Source organism: Corylus avellana, chromosome ca8, assembly GCF_901000735.1.
Source record: "Corylus avellana chromosome ca8, CavTom2PMs-1.0".
Lineage (NCBI taxonomy): Eukaryota > Viridiplantae > Streptophyta > Magnoliopsida > Fagales > Betulaceae > Corylus > Corylus avellana.
The window spans coordinates 23,033,233-23,058,428 of NC_081548.1; the positions used below are offsets into that span (position 1 = coordinate 23,033,233).

A 25,196-nucleotide genomic window follows, 5' to 3' on the forward strand; every position below is an offset into this window, starting at 1 on the left:
AACTATATCCCAACAAATAATAAAATTTTAGAAAAAAACTAAAATAAAATAATTTTTTTTTTTTTTTTGTAAGAAAGTCTACGATGGGTGGAGGCCAGCCTCGACTGACCGCAACCCCACAAAGATGGGGGTCGACGCGGCAGCCAACGCCCCAAAGATTGGGTTGGAGGTGGCCTCCACTCATATGGGGCTTTGTTTTTACAGTTTTTAATAATTTTTTTTGTAATCCTATTATTTTCAAGGTATAATTTTGCTTTTGAAAATTTGATTTAGACCCCAAGTTTAATCAAGATTGCCAAACTAGTAGTAATTAATCCAATTACCACAGTAATTAGTATCAAAATTAAGCAAAGCATAATTTTGGTAATAAAATATAAACTTTTTAAATAACTCTTTAAAAATAAAATCACTCCGAAGCCTGTTAAAGTAATGATTAAATAATTAAATTTACTTCTTCCTATCAGCTTAAGCTTTTGGGATAACTAGTAATTTAATATGGTATCAGTCAACCTCAAAGGCATCCTTATAGGACTTGTATTATATATTGTTGTTATACTCACAAAACTTTTGTAACTCTTGAGACCAATTTATAACTATAATAAACGACACATTTACCTCACACCGTAGTAGTTCCAAAACCTCTTACCTTCTTCTATATGAACCTCGTCTGTTTCAACCCAAAACGAAGTTTTTAGATCCAAAAATACACCGAATCAATCATAAGTACTAGTCTAAATCTTACATCAAAACATATTTTAACACTAAATTTTTCAATACTAGATATCTAACATATTTCACAAGGATAATTTTACAAAAAAGCGTTGACCCATCCAACGCAGAAGTCCAGCTCACTCTCATGGCTTAGAAAAAAAAAAAAAGGGACGGCAGTTTGAATATTTCCTACCTCTGTGTGTGTTTGATGCCAAAAATATTGAACTTGAGGCATTGTAATCATCAACACGTTGCCTTATTTTGCAACATTTGTTTTGGCCGAATGCCCACTTCCCAAATCGAGGATGATTATTAATGAAACACATTAATTAAAGACCGAACCGCCCATGACAAAACACTCCCAACCGATCCATGCACAGACTTGAGGAAACTTCCAAACCATACCTGTCCAACCTTCAGCGCGTTTGTTTTTGTTGTTCCACCTTGCCTTATTTAAAGCATACATTCTCTTCATTCATTTTAATCAAATCCCCACACTTGAAGACAAGTTCGTAGACGGCAAATGAATGCAAGCAGGCTTCATCACGAAAGCAGCTCAAGCTTTGATCATCCTTACATGGAGAGCAGCGAACCAGCCGCTCACACGTATGAGAATTCCTTTATTCAGCCCTACATGGACGAATTTGTACAAGACCAGGAACAAAACAAGGTGGCATTAATTAAAACTATACCCTGCATTTTAAGTTTTTTTTTTTAGCGCTTTTAACACGTTTTGAGAATGTTTTGTTCAGGAAGGAAGCCTTTCGACAACTCTGGTAAACAATGGGTGTGTCGATTTTCTAGGGAGAATTGCTGACAAGCAAACGACTGGAGGATGGAAGGCCTCTCCGTTCATCATAGGTTTCACAATTAATAGCAAATTAAGAAATTCTTTGTTTGTTTGTTTTTTTTTTTTAATCCATGCACGTGACATGTGGGTGGTATTGTTGTTGCATGCATATATATATATATATAGTGAACGAGGTGGCGGAGAGGTTGGCATTTTTCGCAATTGCGGTCAACATGGTGGCTTACTTGGTGACTGAGATGCACCAGTCGCTTCCAGATGCTGCTACTCACGTGACCGATTGGATAGGGGCTGCTTATGTCTTAACAATCCTCGGAGCATTTCTTGCTGATGCTTATTTGGGCCGCTTCAAAACCATCATCATCTTCTCTTGCGTTTATGATGTGGTAATTAATAATTACAATAATGCACTAAATTAAATTAAACCCTCCGCCCAATTTTCCCACGTGGTCTAACTAACTTGTCATATCTGTGTAGGGAACGCTGGTGTTGACACTCTCAGCCTCCATAGACAGCCTACGTCCACCTCTATGCACAAAACGACCGTGCATTAAAGCAACGGACGGCCAAACGGCATTCCTCTATGGTGCGCTTGCGCTTATAGCTCTCGGGACGGGGGGGATCAAGCCATGTGTCTCATCCTTCGGCGCGGACCAATTCGATGAGGCGGACGAAAAAGAAGAGCAGAAGAAATACGCCTTCTTCAACTGGTTCTTCTTAGCCATAAACAAGGGCGGAACTACATACAACAATGGGGGGACGAATGTCCCCCCAAAGTTTTTGAAATTTTCATTAAAATAGGTATATTTTATATATTTGCTCATTAAATTTAAAAATTTGTCCCTCCAAATTTAGAAACTTGTCCCCTCAAATTAATTTTTTACTCCCTTGTGTTTATCTGCAGCAAGACTTTGTTTTTAGCTTTCATTGTTGTTAATTAACTTAAATATTTGATGGGTTTGAATTCATTAATTTATTTGGCATTCTTTCACTTGTTAGTGGTGATAAGTAACTATAATAAAATTTTAACAAAAATGACTTGTGATTTACTATGAAATTATATCTTACCATATGAATCTATGTATTAGGTAGGTGCTATTATGGTCACTCTCAGGTAGGATAACCATAATTAGTTTCTCCGGCCTACCCTTTTAATTAAAAAAAAAAAAAAAAAAATCGTCCCCCCACACACAAAATCCTGGTTCCGCCCCTGGCCATAAACATTGGTGCACTGCTGGGTATCACGCTTTTGGTGTACGTAAAAGAGAAGAAAGGGTCGGGTTGGGGTTTTGGAGTTCCCGCCGTGGCTATGATCGGCTCCATCGTTATACTGGCTGCCGGCATTCGAAGTTATCGCTACAAAAAGCCCATGGGAAGCCCTTTTACCAGGTTTCTTCAGGTCGCCGTTGCTTCCCTGAGGAACCATTTTAGAGGGGTTGAGGTGGGACGTGTAGTTGACCTTTTTGAGGTCAACACCAAGGACTCCGATATCGTGGGGGCTCGAAAGCTACCTCATACCGCGCAGTACGGGTGAGTCAAATTTTAAGATAAACATAGCTTACATGTAAAAGTTACATACTCAACGGCGCGACCATTCCCAGACGGGAGCAGTGCTGAGCGTCTTTTGGTTGCTCCCTCAGTTCTTTCTCATGGGCAGCGCTGAAGTATTTACTTATGTCGGACAGCTGGAGTTCTTCTACGATAAAGCTACCGACGGGACACGAAGCATCAGCAGTGCGATTTTTCTGGGCGAGGTTGGGATCGGAAGCTGGCTGAGCACTGCGCTGGTGAAGATCGTTACGAGTACTGCGACTGGGGGGGAAGAGAAAGGGTGGCTGAGGAATAATTTGAACAAGAGCCGCCTTGATTATTTCTATTGGATATTAACGGCTATTAATGTGGTTAATTTATTGGGGTATTTGTCGGTGGCTCGGCGATATAAGGGCAGGGGTCCCAGAGGAATTGTGCGAGACGAGCCCGTGGTTGAAGGGTTGGGTGAAGTCAAAAGAGAGGAAGATAATGTTGAATTTCGAAGTGTGATGTTTTAGAAATCAAGGCTGGGTTTGCTTAATTCTGACAGATTAAAAATAAAAAATAAATATATAAATGTTTGAAAAGTGATGTTCATTCTTTCTTTCTTTTATTACATTTAACAATGTACATCATGGTACCATTATCTTAAATAGATGAAGCTAAAACCACCCAATCTCTTCTCTCTGCCTTGTTTTCACATGAAAGACGGAAAATTGCAATAATTTTTAACAATGGAATGCACGGTTTTGGGAAGATACAAATCAAGGATTTCAGCAGAATCTAGCAGAATGCTCAAATTAATTTAAACCAGAAAACGGTGAAAACGATGTTGCTGCTGCTTTACTTCATTCGGATTTGATCGGAGGGTTTTCAGTTCCATGATTATCCTCCGAATTTGTGGGTTAAGCCAAACCTAACCTAGTGGCCATGGCACTGACAATGAAAATGATGGTGCTGGTTTACTTGAGTTATAAACCTTGGTAAGAATTGAGAAAGAAATATGTGGGCCATTGTTGTTGTTGCTATTTTTTTTTCTATTGGTGATGATAGGTAGAGAAAGAGGGTATGAACTAAAGAGGTTTGTGGGTACATTGGATGCTTTGGTTTAATGGTTTAGACAGTTGGAGACATTTAGCAGGTGCTCTCATTGTTTTGAATTTTCTTACTTCATTTGAATTTTCAATTTTCACAATTGATTTTCATAATTTTCTTAACCAATCTCGTTTTTATTTTTTTTTATGTTGATTAGTCATATCTACATTTGACATTGTAAGTCTAAGTGTTTATGTGGGTCGGATGAAAATCTCAGTCTGCGGCACATGCACTAGGCTTTTACAATGAACAAGTAGCTCAGAGAGGGAGTATCATATGAGAATTAGTCAAGTCATATGTGTTGATCAAGCAAATCTTAGGCAATAAAGTATAAAAGATGTTCCAGATCAAGCAGTACTCTAAATGGTTAAAAGAACAAATTTTTGGCACCTGCTTTGTCGATCGAGTAGTATCTATTCAATCAACTTCTAGCAATGTCTTTGAACTTTGAATTCATTTATTGAGCTGATTTCATATAGGATTGTCAAGTTTTGAAACGACACATAAACTCGACAAGAATTTAATACACAATTAAATGGTTATGGTTATGGTTGAAGAATGTAATCATTTAAATTAAATGGGTCAGATTAAAGTTGACCTATATAATCTTATAACTATGTTTATTCTAAAAGTTTAAACTAATAAAAATAAGTAAATTTAATCATTTAATAAATATTCTAACAATCATAATTTAGATGAGGTTTAAAGAATTGTAGCTATTTTGAACAACTAGTGGAAGACACTCAAATGGTTTTGCAATTATTTTTTAGTTGGCAGAGTTGTTATATGTTAGCAGAGATGCCAATAATGCAACACATGACTTAGCCAAAGTGACCATTAAACAAGTCATAAATAAGATTTGAATTGAAAAAATTCTTAAATATATATGTGATATTGTTTTGTTAGAGCAATTTGTCTATTAATCAAAAAAGGATTTATAGTCACTATCATATTAGGACGTGTGTCATGGCTGTCTAGAAAAATCCTATTAACAAAAAATCATTGTAGGTCCTTTACCAAATTTTTAAAAAAAAGATGATTTGGATTCCTCGAAGAAATGGAGGCCATAACTCTTCGTAATTTCTCTCTCCAAAGTCTATGATTGTTTGTGCCTTTCTTACTTTAGGAGACCATATTTGCTTCTTGCATGGGACAGCCAAACAAGAATTGTTCCTTCCAAATTACCTTAATCGCAATCCAGTTTGATCCCATTGAGGTGGGATCACTTGGTATGGGGTTCAATTTGATGAATTGTTGATCTTTCCTGGTCGGTCTATGCTTTATCATTGTCCCAAACTCATCATAGGCATTTCCCCCACCCAACTAAGCTCTTGGACATTTGGTTTTGGCTTTTTTATTGATTTCTCACTTCCTCCAAATAACCAATTTGGTACCGCTCAGTACTGCTACTAATTAGTATATGTTATATGATTGTCATGTATATAGTTGAAATGACGTGACAATAAAAATTAGTATTTAGGTTTTTTATTGCATATATATTTATTTCTCGCACCCACTTTCATATCAAAATTATAAAATTTGCTGTTAAAGTTAGACGCATGTTAACTTAATTAATAGACTAGAATGAAAGAAATTTATTTAATTATTTTATAAAAAAACTTTGTTAGAGTCTAGTGGACCGGTTAGTGGTGCCTGTGTTACTCATGTGGTCGATATTCTTACAAGCATATCTCATAATGTATCACCATGAATGATTAAAAGCTAAATCTTTAGATTGAGAAATTTTGGATGATTCGCTTCCGACCGGAATAATGCCAAATGAGTATGGTTATGATGGCAAATAGAAACCAGCATGCCAGCATGCTTGGCCAAGTACTTTAGCAGCATAAATAGTGATGAGATAAAATTGGAGAGAAGTTGGTTTGTGTCCTTTCACTTCCCATGCCATAATTATGATCTGCAGGCTGCAGCATTAGCTTCATTCATAATGTACGCATATATATCTTTTCTGCAGACTTTTCTTGGTAAATCAAACCATAAAATTAACATATAAAAGCATACGGGATTTCAGGCCCCATGGCCCCACATGTGCGACAATGATCATCATATTCATCCCCCTTTAATACTCTCTCTCTCTCTCTCTCCCCTACTAACAAAAAAGCCATAAAAAAAAAAAGTTGAAATAAGAAAAAAAAAAAAAAAATCATACACACACAAGCTTTCTGATATAGGGTAGTGCACTTTTTTTCCAGGCAAAGCCGTAGTTAAAAGTCAGGAATTTGGGGGGTCAAACATTCTCTGATGATGATGATGATGGTGGGAGAAGTGGCTGAGTAAGGGCTGGCTTGATGTGGCCGGTTGCTCTGTTGTTGCCATGCTCCGGAGTGGACTGAATCGCAGCTTTTTCCTGTGCAAACTTCCTTTCTTCGCTTTTTCCCCACAGGACGAGGTACAATCCCACTATGATCAACACTGCCCCAATTATCCTGTACATTTCATCCAGAATTAACCCCTATATATATATTCCATAATTTTCCAGAAACCCTACTTTTTTGGGTAATTACATGTTACCAAACACGACATAACCTAGTTTGGTCTTTTTACACGTGTAATCATAGAGAGAGAGAGAGAGAGAAGGAGAAAGAACTGACCCTCCCAAGTAGAACTCTTCCCCCAAAGCAAGGGAGGCCATGATAGCGACAACAAGAGTCTGAACAGGTTGATACACTGCCACGAACACGGGGCCACCTCTGTCAATGCACCATATCTGTACAGCGAAAGCTATCCCAGATGCCACCACACCCTGCAATATATTTCCACGCAAACTTTCATATCCTCATTTCATTTTCAAATACCCACCACCCCCCAACATTATTGTATGACTCCTTTTTTATTTGTACCATTTAACAACTAAAGCAAAAGTTTCAACACATATATATGTGTATATACAGATAAAGCTATCAGCTACGCGTTAATTCATTGAACTTGGCGTGAACATAACCGCACATGAACAAAGTTACCCTTTTGTTTCAGAATGAGACTTGACAGACTTTTTTCAACTCATGTTGACCCCCAAACTATAGCTGCTCCCTCCTGATCTTGGCCCTTGACAAGCCATTTCATATCACACAAGAATAGTACGCCACCTAATTTTAAGCTTTCATCATTTTTCACCCCACTTTTATCGTTTGATGGTATCTTTAAAGTTGATACCAACTTAAAGGCTCAGTAAGGACTTAAGTGTCTTTAAACTATTTCTTAGTTGACTAGAATAACCAAAAAAAAAAAAAATTAAGGCGTGAGTTATTATAGGGTGTGACTGACCGCATAGAGGATAGTGAAGAGCTCTCCACCAGAGTGAAAAATCCAAGTCTGAGGGTCTTTCTCAAAGATGAGAGCAATGACAATGAATTGTAGAAGACCGAAGAAACACGTGTAGGAGGTGACGGAGAGGCGAGCCGGGTACTTCTTAAGAACCGGGGCTTGGAGGACGAGCCAGCCGGACCAGGACAAGCAATGGCCAATAAGGTAGATGCAGCCGAGGGTCCAGCTCTTGCCGCTGGCATCTCCCAGCTGTGAAACAAAAGCAGGTGTTGTGTTGAGCATCATCGTTTGCAGTGGCGGTGTTGGGCTGTATATGGCTGGCCCTTTGTATAGAGTGATTACTGTCGCTCCAGCCACGCAGCATATCGTCCCCACCACCTTTCCGATCCCGTCCTTCCGATCTAGCCGTACCTTCTCAATCCTGCATTTCAGGAAATCATGAATTAATAAATAAAACACACACGTGTTTCACCATCCAAACACAACAACAACAAAGCATAAGAGACAACTTGCCGGAGTAAGGCTGCCATGAGAAAGGTAATGGCTGGAACCGAGTTTTGAATTGCTGATGCAAAAGTTGGAGATGTGTTGTCTAAGCCCAGCAAATAGAATCCTTGGTTTGCTGTTATTCTGTCACGTGAAAAAAGGAGTGATTAAATTTACACTTAAACAACGAGAGATTATTTTTTAACGTGTGTTATTCTCAGCACCATTTTCGTAGCACCATAAAGTCTTAAGAATTTTAGAAGATATGAAGCAACAAGCAACAGTTATTTGATCATACCCAACGAGTGCAAGGAGGAAGAACTGAACGAGAAAATTTAGAGTGATTGCTGGCCTCTCCTTCCTGGTGAAATGCAAAAGAAAAATTTTGTTACGTACGTACGTGCTACAATTTTAGATGATCATCATGAATTGAAGGAATATATATTAATTATTAGTGAACGTACTTCTCTAGAAAATATGCGAAGGGAAGGAGCAAAAGCAAAGCGATGATATTCCTATAAACTGGGAACACAAGTTTGCTAATGCCCATGTTAAGGGCGGCTCTGGAGACAACATGGAACCCGGCATAACCGAACTGCAAGGCCAGCATGGCCCCGTGCAGTTGCAGCCTTTCCGGTATAGAGCACCACATTCTGTTTGAAGAGCTGGAATCGGCGGCGTCCGCCATGGAAGCAGCAGATCAGAACTCTAGAGGGAGGTGAAGAAGAAGAAGAAGAAAAAGAAGAAGAAGGGGAATGCAAGTGATGGAGAGCTAAGTGAAGAGTGGGAGATGTAAATATAGCGGAAGAGAGTGAGGGGAAAGGAAGTGAGTGTGGGCCCACAGTGGGCCTAAAAAGACGTAATTGTCAACTGTTGATAGCCCCGGTTGTCTCCCACATTCTACTCCCCCTCCTTGGCTGACAAGACAACCCCCCCAATCGCACTAGGTGAAATTTTTTTGAACAAGGAAGAGAGAGAAAAAAAAAAAAAACTATTTAACTAGCAGGTTTTGTTTTGGCGCGATGCCATTAATGATGATAATTGAGGAGAGGACGAGCCGCCATTGATAGATAGCGCGCACGAGGGGGGTGGTGGGTACCCCATGTGGTCTCATATACCCTCTCAAGTCTCAACTCCTCTCAACCCCACCAACAGGCAACAGCTAGCCCCTTGTTGTATTAATCTATCGATCTATACACGGCCCCTATAGGCTATAGATCCTAATATTTATATTTTATCATCAACAATTATAATATTATTAATTATCAGCCACAAGTCTTACCTAATAAAATAATTACATTTATAATATTAGTTATCAACTGATTTTTTATTTATTTTTATTTTTGGTGATGTTACTCCTAATTTTCCTAAACTTTTTCTAGAATTTTATTTTATGCGATCAAGTAATTTGGTTGTAGAATATGCTTAATTAATCAGATTTGTTTTAAAGTTGACATGGACTTACTCAATTTTTTATATATTGATAATACTTTTACTTATTTTTTTGGCAAATGTTTCTTGGGGTTGTCTCAACTTGCAATCCAATTTTGCTTATTGAAAAGCTACTACACCTTATAACGTCATAATAGTGGGTAAAAGTAGAATACAATTAAAGGATAAATACAAAATTGGTGTCTATGATTGGTCTAAATTATAAATTATTTCATGTAGTATAACAAATAATTTATATGTCTATGCAGGGCCTAAATTATAAATCACTCTATGTAGTATAAAAAATAATTTATAAGTTTTTATGATAGGCCAAAATAACAGTTTACTTTATAAAATTAATTTTCGTTAAAGGCACTAATTGTTGAAGTTTTGAAGGAATATTCTAGCAGACACATAACGATAAACCCCATTATAAGAGCGAAAGGAAGAATTAATGGAAGGCATTAGTCTTTATACACCAAGGCATTCAATAATATGCATGATAGTTGGAAGATTATGTGAAGCAACTACAGCTAGACAACGTGAGATGTTTTAGAACGATGGTTCCAGGAAGTTCAAATACTATTTGTGAATGTGTGTATCAAGTACTTTGCATTGGCAAATGAAATGAGAATATATTTCCCCTGCCTTCTAGCTAGCTGGTTTCCCTTATTTGAATAGGAAGGAAGATCGATCGAGCGACTACTCCTTCAAAGCCAAGCCTCCCTTGAACTTGAAAAAAGCATTCAAGTAGCCAGTTTCACGTGGAGACTGGAGAGCTAAACGCATCAACTCAGAAATATTTCTTTGAGTAAAACTAACCTTCAAATTATATATATGTTTGACAGACCATTTTAATTTTTAATTTTTATTATTTTGATATGAGATCGATTTCATTGTACATTGGAACTCCAAAAAATTCCCATTGAAAAACCCCCTAATTCGATCCTCCTAGAAAAACTGGAAGAAAAAAAAAAAAAAAATTCTTAGCCCCTCCAATCATTTGAAAATATCCCCTATTTCCCTTTAAAATCTTTTAAAAAAAATCTCTAACTCCCTAAAAATTTTAAAAATATCCCCCTAAAAGTTTGAAAAAGTCTCTCTGTTATCCCAAATTTTTTAAAAAGTCCTCTCTAACCTCACAAAAAAGATGAACAAAAATCCTTTAACACCTTCAAATTTTTTTCTTTCTGTAAGTTTGTAACAATTCCAAAACTAATTAAAAAAAATACATATATAATATATGTAATAAATAAATAAAAGTATTTATTTTAATGAATAAGTCATTCCATTAAGCAAGAAGAAGTTCAAAATATATATGAATTATATTGAGTTCAGACCCCATAGATGAAATATTAGCGGTAGGAGTGGCAATTCGTGTAATTATGTGTTAAATTTGATCATCTTGAGGTATGATCAATATAAAATTAAATAAGTTAACTATAATTTGACTAATTTAATTAAAAGTATTAGAACTGTCCACCTTAATCTCTAATTTGTATTGAATTTGTGTCGAATTTTCGAGTCGTTTAAAAAATTGCCGACCCTAATTGACTGGCCATATATACTAGCTTCCCATTAAAACCTTTATGATCAACCTCTTTACTAACTATCATGATTCATGACTCACCACCAAGAGTGAAGCGTTCATAGCCATATGCTCTTAGCTAGGTATCACATAGCGGTCGCCGCGTCCAACAGTTTTAAGTAGACAAACAGATTCAATCATAAATCATTTCTGAGATTATGGAATTTAACGAGAGCCCTCCTTTACAAAAGGTCCACTACTGTTTCACAAAGAGAGAAGAACAAAAAACATCTAATAACCCACTTTGCCAGGAGAGAGAGAGGATCACAGTTTACCCCACCCCGGGTCCCAAAAAAAAAAAAAAGAGCAGCCAACAGGAAGAATCCATCTTTTCTGGGCCTTTTTCATTTTAATTTGAAAAAAGAAAACAAGAAAAAAAAAAAGGTCAAGTTAATAAATTGAATTAAAGGAGTCTTTATCATTCGTGTGGTAAGATGTTGATGATAATCTAAAGGAAAACTAATGAAGTGTTTCCACTAAGGTTTCCCACTGCTAAAGTTTTACTTAATTCTGAAATAGATCCTTTCCTTTAAGAGACATGCTGCCCCCCCTCAATAGAGACCGCCATCATTCTAAAGCTCGAAAAGAAGGCCTGCCCAGGAAGAATATATTAAAGCCTTTTTCATCTGCAGACACCCGCTGCCTGCCTGCCTGCCTTCCTTGTAATTATATATATATTAATACGTACTAATTAACAAAGGTGGATGAAGAGGACGACCGGGTCTGACCCGGCCTGCATGAACCGGTCGGACACCACCCCTGACCCAGCCAGTTGTGATCTTAATTGCATTTCCACACCTTCAATATTCTCTTCTGGCTCGCATATGTACATGCCTGACAGCTTGTGTAGATTTGGTTTGCACGAGAGAATCTCCCTTCTCAGTCTCTGGTCGAGTCCTCCCTTCTTTCTTTGACCCCTTTAATATTTGCTAATTTTTTTTCTTTCTAGCAACAAAAAAAAAAAATCTTAAAAAGCATTAACAAACAAACTCAAAACGCTCACTTATCTGGGTACTTAAGATTTGAGGTCTACTCTCGATTTTCTTGTTGAAATTTCAAGAAATTGGAATAAAAAAATTAAAAAAAAAAATCTTAGGGGATGGATGTTGGTCCAATTTATTGATAATTAAAAGAAAGAGTTTGGAGAACATGGAATATTTCATTCCCTTACTTTTAATTTTATTTTTTGGATTTTAGAGCCGAAAGGAAAAGATCCCTATGATCAAATGGTAGGGCAAAGGAGAGTGTAGTGGACTGTGGACATCCATTTTTTTTTTTTAGTACATGATTCATTCAGCCTTGATATAATAATAGAATAAAGTGACCCGTGGGAATGTACAGGGGCTATCTATCCAATGGCTCATAAAGTTAAAATTAAAGTTCTTTTTAAAAAATAAAAAATAAAAAATAAAAGAATGATTCAATATGGATTCATTTGGTAAACCTTTTCTTTCTTAGATATATATTGGAGTTGACGTAGATTGATGTGGTATAAAGTTTTAAATTTTTAATATTAAAAAGTTAAAATATTTTTATATTAATTTTTTTCAAAAAAGAAAAAAGAAAAAGAAAGAGAGTTTGCCGAATAGACCCAATAACGAGAATGATTTTAGTAGCAATATGAAAGTTTGGTGAATTGCGTAAATTGTGACACCAACATTACATGTGCACAGGAAGACGTGGCACATTGACCACGTAGGGTGTGGTCCAAATTCGCACCACACTAGCCTTTAGGCATTCAGCTACAGGCCACGTGGTCCTTGCTCTCCATGGCAATTCGACTGCTAAAGGGTGCCTAATACTTTGTTTTAACTTTTAAGTGACATTCTAACTTCTTAATGTCGGAAAAAATGTCAATTTCGAACAACAACTGAAATAAAATAAATTAAAAAATAAAGAAATTTCGTGTTTTCAAAGAAAAAATTTGTTCATTTCTCTCTAGAAAAAAATTAATTAAATTAGAATATGCTCTAATTAAAAACTTAAGAAATTAATCTTATTAATCGACCCACTTTTTTGTCCTTTCTCCTAATCTATGTTTATTAGTCAATGCAGGAGGAGCATGGAGTTTCTGGATGCATAATGAGATATAATTAAGAATAATAATGTTTTCAAAGCTATAATTAATAAAGTGTTGTACGTACTATATATACATTGATAATTAATAATGTTTATGTGTTATGAGTTAAGCCTCCTCCAATTGCAAAGTTGACCCAAATTAAGTTTAATTAGCAGAGTATAAATCACGTCAAACATCCATGATTAAGATGTTGGAAAGGCAAAGAGTGACAACGGGAATCAAATCAAAAGCCTAGTTGATGAATGCGCCGAAGTCGTCTCCCTCACGCCTCAACACCATGTTGCGCACTTTCGGAGCAGCCACAACCTCGTGTTTCCATTCCATGGCTACGTTAACTGTTGGCTGTTGAGCATGGGAAAAAAAAAAAAAATTCCGTTTGGATCACATTTGGTGCTGATGATCACGTAGAGTCACATTCACTGTCGGGAATCCTCTTTATGAATCTTACGGCTTATACAGGTATCCAACACCCAGTTTTAGGCCTTAGACTTTAGGATCTTCACCCTAGCTACATCTTTCTAATTCTACCTTATTATATTTAGGTAGACACTAATGAATTATAAGCTAGCTACTAGCTAGGATTCATCTTCGCAACTATTTATCAATCATTTTACATTTGTGTTCGTGTTTAAGTGGCTGTCGGTTAGTATGAAATAAGGGTGATAAATTGGTGTAAAAAGTAATAGTACTCGAGAAAGAGATGAGAGATGTTAAATTACCGCTAATTCTAAAAGCAGTTAAGGATATATGCCCATTTTTTAAGGCTTCACCTTTGTTGAGCCAGGCCCAAAAGAGTTTGTTAGTATTAGGTTTTGAGATTAACTCATTCGGCATTTGAAACTTATTTTTATATTTTGGGAAATTTGTAGCTTTGTACTTAGGTATGCGGTTGAAGATTTTGAAGAATTGTTGGAACAAGACCAATACAAGGATGTCCCTATATATCTGAACAGGGACAGTTTCAGATCGAGAGTCCTTGTTCCTAAGTTGCTAATATTTAATGACAGAGATAAAGTTTGAATTAAAGACTTCTGCTTTGATATTATGTTAAATCATTAATAATTCCTAAAGCTTAAACCAAAAAGAAATAATTAATTTAATTGTTTAATTAATATTCTAACAAAGAGAAAGATGGAGCAAGAAACGTAAATCCTAATCTAACTCGATCTGTAAATTCTATAATAAACATGTGATCAGAAAATTAGAATATAAACAAATTATTATTTATGGAGTTCAAAAATACCTGCATGCAGAGCTGAAATAGATGTGCTAGCTTAGCCTAGCTGCAAATTATATTACTAACACATCAATGACTCCTAACCTTAATAGGATTGTAGGCCTACATATTATATTGTTTAATTGTCACAACTAGAAGGAATCTAATTCCTTTAAACACAGCTAACGTAAAAAGCCAACAACTAAATGGTCACTTAATAATATTTGGGCTAATCATTCTAGATTGTGTCTAACCCAATTTAGCAATCGAAAAATCGACAATTATTGTAAGCCTATATATATATATATATATATATATATATATTCTAACAAGTCATTTCTTATAAGGTATAACCATGCAAAAGGGACCTTTAGAATGGACCTTGGCGTTTGATGCGAATTTTGAAGGGATTCTTTCTTTCTGAAAAGAAAGGGTCAAATATTACATCTGAAGGGTTAGGATCAAAGATGTTCATGCATGGACCGAGGAAATGCCTTTTCAATGTTGTATGCCCTTCATTACAAGTGACCCACTTAACAGTTGGGATATCAATGATATGCATAGAGTGCAGTAGCTAGAATCATGCCGTAGCAATTTTCCTTCCCCTAAAAATAATATGATCATAGCAGACGTTATACCCAGGAAGGAATCATTTTTTGTGTTTCTTTTTTCTTATTGTTCTCTAATGCATCCTACACTGTTCCAATACAAGCATGTATGGAAACTATCATCGCACGTTTAGGGTCTATTTGGGCTTGCGTTTGAAAGGCCTAAAAGTGCTTTTAACATTCAAAAAATTTGTTTGACTTAAAAACATTATTTCTCAAACGCAATCCAAAATAGACTCAAGTGTCATTTGGGTATATTATCTTGGCTTTAAAAATAAAATAAAAAATAAAAAATACCCAATGAGTTTATAAACCCTAATTTGTATTGTGCCAGCAATATGAAGCTATATTCTAACATTTCACACGATTGAGCTCATGCTTCCTAGAGGATCTTTTTGTGCATTTCGCTTATGTTGTGCGCCGCCACAAGCCACTGTTGGCCACCATATTTACCGGCCACCATCGATCATCGTCAAAACAGCAACTCCAAATATTTGAGACCAAAAGCGGTTAACAGTTAACAATAACCATTGAATTAGTTTCTTTGATTTGAATTAGGTTAAAAAAGGTCGAATCACTCAAAGTTGACGTGGTAGTGTCTATCACTTCTTAAAAAAAATTTATAATTTTAACGCCCAAATTATTAGAACTAACCTGATCCTTTCTCAAAACCTACTGCTTTTTTTATTACAGATAAAATAACAACAACGACAATTATGATGAAAAGTAAGAAACCCTATCCCCAAAACCTGTTATCCTTTGGAAAGATCCCTCTGACTTTATGTGTGTTGGCTCCTTCCAGGATTTCACTTGGTAGCCGATAAACCTACTAGCGATTCTTTTTCGCTTTTGTTTGGCTTCTTTGGCACATAAAGTGATTCCACCAAAAGATCAATTGCAAGGACGGAAATATTTGGTGAAATTTAATTTTCCTCGATCTCCATCTTTTTTGTTAAGAGATCGCATAACACGATTAGATAGCTAGGTCGGTACATGTTACCTCGTGAATTCCATGTGCTTATCTTTTAATTTATTTATATTCATAAATCATAATAATAATAATGCATGCATATCCTTTGATGCCGATTGCCTTCCTCCTTTTTGACTGGATATCTTTCGTGATCATTACGGCATTCGATCTGAGTCATCAAGATTGACTAAATGCATGCTTTTTTTTTCTTGATACTTGTGTAGCTTTACGGTTGATCATCTTCTTAATCTTTCGGATTTAACATTAATTCACCGAATGTTTTAAAGTTATTACGTTTAATTTGATTTAATTACTTGATTTTACAATTAACATCTTCTTCATTTACCCAAAAAAAAAAAAAAAAAAATTCTATCATAATTCTCGCCCTGGGCAAAATTCTGATCATGTCATCTTACCAGTAAAAATTTTAAATGAATTAATTACTCAATAACTGCTTGATGAGTAAAGTTAATGGATTAAGGATACGATTTAAACTAATCTGAGTACATTTATTTTTTTATTTTTTTTATTATTATTTTTTTTTTTCAATGGGTAGGAGATACCAAACAATGGGCGCACTCAAAATCCATGCGTCAACCTCTTTCTTTCTTTCTTTCTTTTTTTTTTATCTTTTTCTTAGTGAGGCGGAAAAAAAAAAAATTATTGGACTTGAATTCGATCGCTAGCTTGACCAACCCTAGCTAGATTTAGTGCATGATCGATCTAAAGGTTAAATCACTACGCACTTGCTGGCCGGGTATTCCTTCTCATGGAAATTAGTACCGGAGTTTCTTTCTATATATATATAAAAGACAAGAAAGCTGAGGAAGTGAAAAGAAACATTATACATACTAATTCTGTTAATTAAGCATAGAACAACATAAGCAGACATAATTTAATGATATTTACAACTGAAAATCCTTTTCCAATTGGAGAGTAGATCGAGCAGGGTGATGGTGACCATCACATACACGAAGCACGTAAATGGCCAAAATAGAAGGTTTCTTGAGACCCGGCCGGAAGCTCAAAAAAAGGAACAAAAGGATTGGCATGCTGCACTTCACTCAAATTAATGCTCATCTTCATCATCCATCTGCTTGAATATTATCTCTCATGGAATTGAAAAGTGGGAGGACCACTTGCTACTCTCTCTCTCTCTCTCTCTTCATTTATTTGGGTTTCCACTTTTAGAATCCACGTTCATGGGAGTGAGAAAGTAGTGTCGATTAGCATTGCGTAATATTGTGGAAGAAGGGTCCCTTGAATTGGGAAGCATGAAGCATGGGGTAGCCCACCATTACCATAAAAAGTCCAACTCAAGTTGAGACTTGAGAAGATGCCAGATGGTATTGGGATCTTCGTGCAAAAAATCTCTCAAAGCTGACATGGAAGATTCCTAGTTGGTCGTGTTTCAAGATCCTCATCGTTGTCCGCTGAATCAGTGGGCGACACATGGGTGGCCATTCCACCTCAACTCTTTCTTTCCTTTAATTTCCTTCAACATCCCACTCGATCACCTTCGACTGATCACGTTTCTCTCCTCCATCCATCTGCACAATCCTCAACTTGCTCCACTCGATTAGTCTTGTCATCACAAAAGCCATGCAACACTATATATATTTATATATACTAAGCATTAATTCAGATCGATTATCGCGTAATTAATATATAATTACCCTCTCTAACTAAACCATTGCTAGAGATATATAGAAGAATCCCTTCAAGTCATTTTCCCACACTGCATTAAAAGTTCTTATTTGGAGATTTTCAACACCAATCAAGAGCTAACATGATGGAATAATTTGAAGGAATCTAACAATTTGATTGATTTCGAGGGCGGCGCTAGCGAAAAAATGCGCGCAATCATGATATTCAAGAAAAAATCGGCAATGGTATCATATATGTCTTGGAATTGCGAATGTACATGTTGGTCTAGTGGCTGGCTACAAAAGAATGCATAGAAACTGAGTTTGATCTTCTGTCATATTCACACATTAGGGTTACGACAAGGGATCCTAATCGTTATGATATTTCATTGCTATTGTCCAGTACTCATTGTCTTGTTGAAAAACAAAGTGATCGAAATTTCATTTCATAAATTCTCTTCATATAGAAAAGTTAAAATTCTTGATTTGGTTCATGCTTATGTTTGCACTATGAAAATTAAAACCGTTAGTATTGCACTTTATTATATGTGATTTTTATTGATGACCATTATAGTAAAGTGTGAGCACTTTACTAAATATGCTGGTTGTGAGCACTTAATTGAGAGTGTTTATTTTAGGGCATTTGTCCATATTCCTAAATATGAGAGATCCAAGCTTGATAACAAATTAGCTAAACAAAGTATTTTCTTCAGTTATACACATGAGCAAATCGGTTACAGATTGTGGGATCTAGCTAGTTAATAAGAAAATTTAAAGGAACAAAGATGTTTTCTTGGATGATCAAACCATTAAAGCCAATGTCCTTCAGTGACTTGGGTTTAACTTTTCCTCCTTTTGTGATGCATGAGGAACACAGAGGAGATATACAAGAATAGCATATTGATACACGATGGAATAATTTGAAAGAATCTAACAATTTGATTGGTTTAAACGCGTCATTAGCCAAAAAATGTGCAAAATCATGATATTGAAGAAAAAATTAGTAATGGCATCATACGTCTTGGAATTACAAAGGTACATATTGGTTTAGTGGCTACAAAAGACCTAGAATCCTAATTGTTATGATATCTCATTGTTGCATGGTTAATGTCATTTTTCAAGTTTTGTCGACTAGTGAAAAAGAACTTCATTATTTTAAAGAAAAAGTTCACTTATCCCTCCTAAAATATAAGTGCTTTTGCAATAATGCCCGAGAAGTTCAAAAATTTGCAATGTCATGCTCACACATTAGGATTAAGACCTAGAATTCTAATTGTTATGATATTTCATTGCTACATGGTTAAGTACTTTTGAAATAATGCCCTAGAAGTTTACAAATTTGCAATGTTGATATCCCAAGAATTTTTCCCTTTTAATTTCACCAATTTTTTTTGTTTAAATTCCCAAAATGCAACTTAAAAACAAACAAACAAACAAAATTCCACCCACATAGCCATGGGTCACCAAACCAAACCCTTTTGTGGCGGTGGGGGTGAATAGGTGAAATTAAAAAAGGACAAATTCTTGGCATGTGAATATTACAAATTTTAAAATTTCGAGGATATGATTGCAAAAGTGCCCATACTAAGAGAAGATGTTTCTTAAGTACAAGTTTCTCTTGAGCACTTGAGAGTGTTTAGTTGTAGGGCATTTGTCCATGTTCCTAAATATGAGAGATCCAAGCTTGATAAAAAATTAGCTAAGCAATGCATCTTCTTTAATACACATGAGCATAACAAGAAAATTTAAAGAAACAAAGATGTTTTCTTGGAAAATCAAACCATTGAAGACTTAGATTAGATTAAAAGGCCAATGTCCTTCAGTGACTTGGGTTTAACTTTTCCTCGTTTTGTGATGCATGAGGAACACATAAGAGATATACAAGAATAGCAGATTGATACACAATGGAATGATTAGAAAGAATCTAACAATTTGATTGATTTTAAGGGCGGCGCTAGCGAAAAAAATGCGCTCAATCATGATATTCAAGAAAAAATCAGCAATGGTATCATATGTCTTGGAATTGCAAATGTACATGTTGGTCTAGTGGCTGGCTACAAAAGAATGCATAGAAACTGAGTTTGATCTTCTGTCATATTCACACTTTAGGGTTAAGACATGGGATCCTAATCTTTATGATATTTCATTGCTATTGCCGAGTACTCATTGTCTTGTTGAAAAACAAAGTGATCGAAATTTTATTTCATAAATTCTCTTCATATAGAAAAGTTAAAATTCTTGATTTGGTTCATGCTTATGTTTGCACTATGAAAATTAAAATCGTTAGTATTGAACTTTATTATATGTGATTTTTATTGATGACCATTATAGTAAAGTGTGAGCATTTCTTTTGAAAACTAAAGATCATATGCTGGTTGTGAGCACTTAATTGAGAGTGTTTAGTTTTAGGGCATTTGTCCATATTCCTAAATATGAGAGATCCAAGCTTGATTACAAAGTAGCTAAACAATGTATTTTCTTCAGTTATACACATGAGCAAATCGGTTACAAGTTGTGGGATCTAGCTAGTTAATAAGAGAATTTAAAGGAACAAAGAAGTTTTCTTAGAAGATCAAACCATTGAAGACTTAGACTAGATTAAGAAGCCAATGTCCTTCAGTGACTTGGGTTTAACTTTTCCTCCTTTTGTGATGCATGAGGAACACAGAGGAGATATACAAGAATAGCATATTGATATACGATGGAATAATTTGAAAGAATCTAACAATTTGATTGGTTTAAACGTGCCATTAGCCCGCACAATCATGATATTGAAGAAAAAATTAGTAATGGCATCATACGTCTTGGAATTACAAATGTACATATTGGTTTAGTGGCTACAAAAGACCTAGAATCCTAATTGTTATGTTAATGTCATTTTTCAAGTTTTGTCAACTAATGAAAAAAAAAAACTTCATTACTTTAAAGGAAAAGTTCACTTATCCCTCTTGAAATATAAGTGCTTTTGCAATAATGCCCGAGAAGTTCAAAAATTTGCAATGTCATACACACACATTAGGATTAAGACCTAGAATTCTAATTGTTATGATATCTCATTGCTACATGGTTAATGTCTTTCTTTAAGTTTTGTCGACTAGTGAAAAAAAGAAAAGAAAACTTCATTATTTTAAGGGAAAACTTTACTTATCACTCCCAAAATATAAGTACTTTTAAAATAATGCCTTCGAAGTTTACAAATTTCCAAGCTTGATAAAAAATTAGGCAATTAGCTAAGCAATGCATCTTCTTTAATACACATGAGCAACTCACTTACAGATGTGGGATACAGTTAACAAGAAAATTTAAAGAAACAAAGATGTTTTCTTGGAAAATCAAACCATTGAAAACTTAGATTAGATTAAAAGGCCAATGTCCTTCAGTGACATGGGTTCAACTTTTCCTCCCTTTGTGATGCATGAGGAACACATAAGAGATATACAAGAATCAAATTGATACACGATGGAATAATTAGAAAGAATCTAACAATTTGATTGATTTGAATGCGGCATTATCAAAAAAATGCACCCAATCATGATATTCGAGAAAAAATCAGCAATGGCATCATACGTCGTGCAATTACAAATGTACATGTTGGTTTAGTGGTTACAAAAGAATGCGTAGAAACTAGGTTTGATCTTATGTCATGCTCACACATTAGGATTAAGACCTAGAATCCTAATTGTTATGATATCTCATTGTTGCATGCATGGTTAATGTTATTCTTCAAGTTTTGTCGACTAACGAAAAAATAACTTTATTTTAGGATAAAACTTCACTTATCCTTCTCGAAATATAAGTGATTTTGCAATAATGTCCTAGAAGTTCAAAAATTTGCAATGTCGGTATCTCAAGAATTTTTCCCTTTTAATTTCACCAATTTTTGTTTAAATACCCCTTTAAAAAACCGAACAAAATTTCACCCACATAGCCATGGATCACCAAACCCCTTAGGAATTTTGAGGTTTTTTTCTTCTTTTTTTTTCTTGGGATATCCACATTGCAAATTTTAGAGCTTCGAAAGAATGATTGCGAAAGCGCCATTACAAAGAGAAGAAAAAAGAAAATGTTTCTTTTATGACCCTAAGCTTAGCTTAATCTGCGGGATTTGAGGTCACTAGCGCTAATATGCACCGAAGCTAGAATGCGCTCGATATTAATTATTATTGCCAAGAAAGTATAATTTGGAATTGGTGGTAAGGAAAAATTAGAACGGCCCAAGAGACCACAAATTCATCAATCTGAACGAAATTCAGCCATAAAATATTAAATATCACATCTTGGAGAGCCCATTGAAGAAGGCTGACATTCTAGAAGCAGTCTTTTGATAAATTAGAGAGGCCCAAATTCCACACGGTTTCTATTAATTTTACCCTTTTATGGGCTTTACTAATCTGGCCCGCCATTCAACCTCATACGCTGAACAAGTTTCCAAACTATCAAAATGTCAACCAAATTAGAAACATCCATTCCTTTGGCTATTTCTTCTAACTTCTTCTATCATTGTTGATTAATATCAATTATATATAATATATGATGAGAAGAAGTCCACCAATTAAAATGTTTTACATGCTAATGTGCAACTAAGCGCTTAAAATATTTTCCATATTTGGTGCAACCAAAAATAATAGTCAACTCGAACTAGAAAAGATGGCATATGTACAGACAATATGTCCAGAATTAGCCGCTTCAATGGAACCTTTTATTTTGATCAGAGAAGAAATTACCGAATTTCCTTTTCTTTCTTTTTTTTTCTTTTTCTTTTTTGCCATTTTCTTCTTCAAATGAGAGAAATGCAAATATATGGATGGGCAAGGAAATTTTATTACAGTATCTACAGGGAAAAACGACACCGAGTTAAGTTTGGAGAAACACGACAGCAGAAAAACCAGCAGTGTCTTGATGGAACTCTAACAGTCCATCTAATAAACACTACATCAAGAAAAATGTGTCGTTGAGCTAGTTTGTGGAAGAATATTTTTTATTTTTATGTAAATTAAAACTAAGATTGTATACAAACTGCATCTGTGAATTTAAGAGAAGGAGAATAGTTTCCCCCCAATGTTTCTTGGCTTACCATCTTCTTGCTGGTGTTATGCCGTCCTCCCTCCATGACCTAAGTTTATATTAGCTTGTGAATTTGTTTCCTTCCTGCTTCACATGGAGAAAGATAAATAAAAAAGAGTTCATTGACATTAAGAGAAGCTACTTTTTATTCAGCATTTGTATCTTCAGCGGCTTTCTTGTATTCTGGCTTAAGCTCGTAAGTTCCTTGGTTGGTTCCTCTTTTATTGTACACACACAGCTCGTTCAGTATCTCCTTCAAGAATTGCTGCAAAGAAAGGGTAAAAAAATCCAACATTCAGACACGGAATATCAAGTCAAAGTAACAAACAGCATAACGTAACCGTCACCCAGAATAGCGGGTGTAAAAGAAAATTATGTTATGTAGCTTAAAAAAAGGTAATAATCGTAAATTTTACCAAATTCATAGGAATCAGATGATTCTATGTTATACAGGGAATTATTATAAACCCTTTTAAGCAAATAACAGACCATCAAGTGATTCTTAACTTGTGACCTACGCTTAAAACAAAGAGGAAGGTGTTTCATCCTAGACATCAAGTCAAGCAATAAAATGAAGAGCGCACCAACAAAGGACAATTATAAATAAGAAAAGTAATCAAAAGACATACCGCAGGTTGATCTGTCTCTTGGACAAGCTGCTTTAAGGCCCAATTTGGTTGTCTTTCAAATAGTTTGAACATTATATCCTCCAGTTCCCCACGATCCCTTCTAGTTCTTTTCATGTCTGATTGCTTAACTGGTGCTGTTTTCTTCTTATCCTGTCATAGATCATTGACAATGAATATTAGGTGATTTTTCTTCCAAGCATACAGCTCTGCTTACTTTAGGCAGAGGACTAAATTTACATTTTTGGTAAGGATAAGCAATTGTGTATATATGTGTTTGTGCTTTTGCAAGCCATAACGGTAGATAAGCTGAATAATGCCCGAAAGCCAGCACTATGGACCGATTTTTTTCTTCTCATCTTGAAGCATTAACAGAGGATTCATTAAGAAAGCCAGTGCATATATCAAATGAGCAGCACACTGTTTAACTCATAGAATTACTTTGTTTTAAATAAAAACAAAGAAAGTTAATACCTTAGAAGTGGATGAAATCAAGCCAATCATTCCAGGCATGGGCCTCATATGTACGCCACGGTCATTGTCAATAACCTTTATGGAATAGGAGGAAGAGGGAAACATTAGAATCCTTTACAACAAGAACTGTCCAGGAAAAAACAAATGGATAGCCAAATACCCTACCTGTATTTGTCTATTCTTTATCATGGACTTGCTCGTTCTTTCACGGCACAATCTGCCGTACTCTTCAAGGTTTTCACCATGGGGCTTCATGTCAAACTTATGCTCTACCTTTCCTTCTATTGCAACCTTACCTACAAATGCCATAGTTATCAACCAATTAAAAAGAGCCGAAAGTTGCATCATAGAAGTGAAAAATGGAACCCATATTAAGCACCTAATTTAAATACCAATGGTCGTGTACAACTTCCATCAACATACTAACAAAAGAGAAAAAAAAAAAAAAAAAAATGCTGCAAAAATTCCCAACCTGCAAGATATTTATTAAATTCCACACTGCTGTTATCCCCAAAATCATTTTAACACAGCATGTGATCACCACAACAGCCATGTGTACAAAAATAAAAATAAAGAAATTAGTATTTATTGATCCACTAAATGAATCACACAAAGCTAAATACTTCCAGGAAACCTGAATTATAATCCTCACCTTGATTTGCCTCAGAAAGGACACACATAGGAACGAAATCTTTGAACATATTCAAAGAATAACTTTTAGGAATCTTCCCTGCGTCAGTGCCAGTCATCTCCATCGTGAACTGGTTACCAATTCCAAAGATGTCAGGAAGTTTACCTTCAAATGGATGAAAAGATGTATCTATCTTAAAAGCAAACATTCCACCAAACATATTCTAAACTCAGTACTTATGATCCCTGCTCACAAATATCATAATCTAGCACCAACCGGCAGGGGAAAAAACACGATAATTCAATGAACTACCAGTTAAATAAATGAAGGAAACCAGAGCACAAATAGCAATCTCCGATTGAAGTACGAAGTGGGAGAATTCGATGCTAGTAAACAAAATTAGCTAATCAAAGCAACATACGGACAATGAATCAGCTACAAGAAGCTAATAACCCTAAACCGAGCTCCAAAGTTCAATAAACTATAAACAAATCGATTGAATTCCCCAAAAACAAGCTCAAGAATTTAGTAGAACGGTTTTGGAGTGGATCAAGAGGAATCTAAAAGAAAAGATGAAAGAGTTGGGACCTGGAGGGAAGAGGAGTCGTCGGGGTGAAGAGGATCGAGGGAGAGGACGACCTTGGCGACGGGGTGAGGATCGGAGTGGGGATGGCTCTGCCAGGACTTGGCCACCGCCACCGGACACTTCATCAGCCACACCGATCTCTCGGCCTTCGCCGTCTCCAAGTTACTAGTACTGCTAACATGGCTGTTGCCGTGCTCTTCCTCCATCTTTCTCTCAGACTCTCTCGCTTCTCGCCTCTATGGGGGGGATCACTGTGGGGCTTGGTTTCTTTTACTTTCTTTGTTTTCTTCCCAATGAAGGTGGTGTCTCATGTCTGTCGGGAACATTTAGGGCTGGACCAGACCGGTCCGGACGAACCGGG

The 25,196-nt window shown here is 35.8% G+C and overlaps 3 protein-coding genes across 3 annotated transcripts; 1 reads left to right on the plus strand and 2 right to left on the minus strand.

Annotated features, from left to right (window-relative positions):
- Positions 1–1,345: 1,345 nt before the first annotated feature.
- On the plus strand, positions 1,346–3,567 carry LOC132191048 (protein NRT1/ PTR FAMILY 8.3-like). Its single transcript, XM_059606070.1, has 6 exons — positions 1,346–1,381; positions 1,464–1,572; positions 1,688–1,905; positions 1,997–2,235; positions 2,729–3,049; positions 3,177–3,567. Exons 1-6 carry the CDS (start codon positions 1,346–1,348, stop codon positions 3,565–3,567), a joined length of 1,314 nt encoding a protein of 437 aa, XP_059462053.1.
- A 2,515-nt stretch (positions 3,568–6,082) lies between these two features.
- On the minus strand, positions 6,083–8,687 carry LOC132189372 (protein WALLS ARE THIN 1). The gene is made up of 6 exons (XM_059604096.1): positions 8,380–8,687; positions 8,214–8,276; positions 7,943–8,059; positions 7,430–7,850; positions 6,757–6,908; positions 6,083–6,591 (listed from the first exon to the last, which is right to left on the minus strand). The coding sequence occupies exons 1-6, from the start codon at positions 8,601–8,603 to the stop codon at positions 6,393–6,395; spliced, it is 1,176 nt and encodes a 391-aa protein (XP_059460079.1). The 5' UTR covers positions 8,604–8,687; the 3' UTR covers positions 6,083–6,392.
- Positions 8,688–22,255: 13,568 nt separating this feature from the next.
- LOC132189683 (transcription initiation factor IIF subunit beta) lies at positions 22,256–25,196 on the minus strand. The gene is made up of 6 exons (XM_059604450.1): positions 24,838–25,196; positions 24,271–24,379; positions 23,784–23,914; positions 23,619–23,693; positions 23,148–23,297; positions 22,256–22,783 (listed from the first exon to the last, which is right to left on the minus strand). Exons 1-6 carry the CDS (start codon positions 25,039–25,041, stop codon positions 22,664–22,666), a joined length of 789 nt encoding a protein of 262 aa, XP_059460433.1. The 5' UTR covers positions 25,042–25,196; the 3' UTR covers positions 22,256–22,663.

Excerpts from the sequence above, each read along its gene's own strand:
- LOC132191048 (XM_059606070.1), top strand. The coding sequence starts at position 1,346 with ATGGACGAATTTGTACAAGACCAGGAACAAAACAAG. Across the intron at positions 1,573-1,687 it reads GGCCTCTCCGTTCATCATAG|TGAACGAGGTGGCGGAGAGG; the intron begins GTTTCACAATTA and ends ATATATATATAG. Across the intron at positions 3,050-3,176 it reads CCTCATACCGCGCAGTACGG|CGCTGAAGTATTTACTTATG; the intron begins GTGAGTCAAATT and ends TCTCATGGGCAG.
- LOC132189372 (XM_059604096.1), bottom strand. The coding sequence starts at position 8,603 with ATGGCGGACGCCGCCGATTCCAGCTCTTCAAACAGAATGTGGTGCTCT. Across the intron at positions 7,851-7,942 it reads CTCATGGCAGCCTTACTCCG|GATTGAGAAGGTACGGCTAG; the intron begins GCAAGTTGTCTC and ends CCTGAAATGCAG. Across the intron at positions 6,909-7,429 it reads TCTTCACTATCCTCTATGCG|GGTGTGGTGGCATCTGGGAT; the intron begins GTCAGTCACACC and ends AATATATTGCAG.
- LOC132189683 (XM_059604450.1), bottom strand. The coding sequence starts at position 25,041 with ATGGAGGAAGAGCACGGCAACAGCCATGTTAGCAGTACTAGTAACTTG. Across the intron at positions 23,915-24,270 it reads CCTTTCTGAGGCAAATCAAG|GTAAGGTTGCAATAGAAGGA; the intron begins GTGAGGATTATA and ends TGGCATTTGTAG. Across the intron at positions 23,298-23,618 it reads TGATTTCATCCACTTCTAAG|GATAAGAAGAAAACAGCACC; the intron begins GTATTAACTTTC and ends GATCTATGACAG.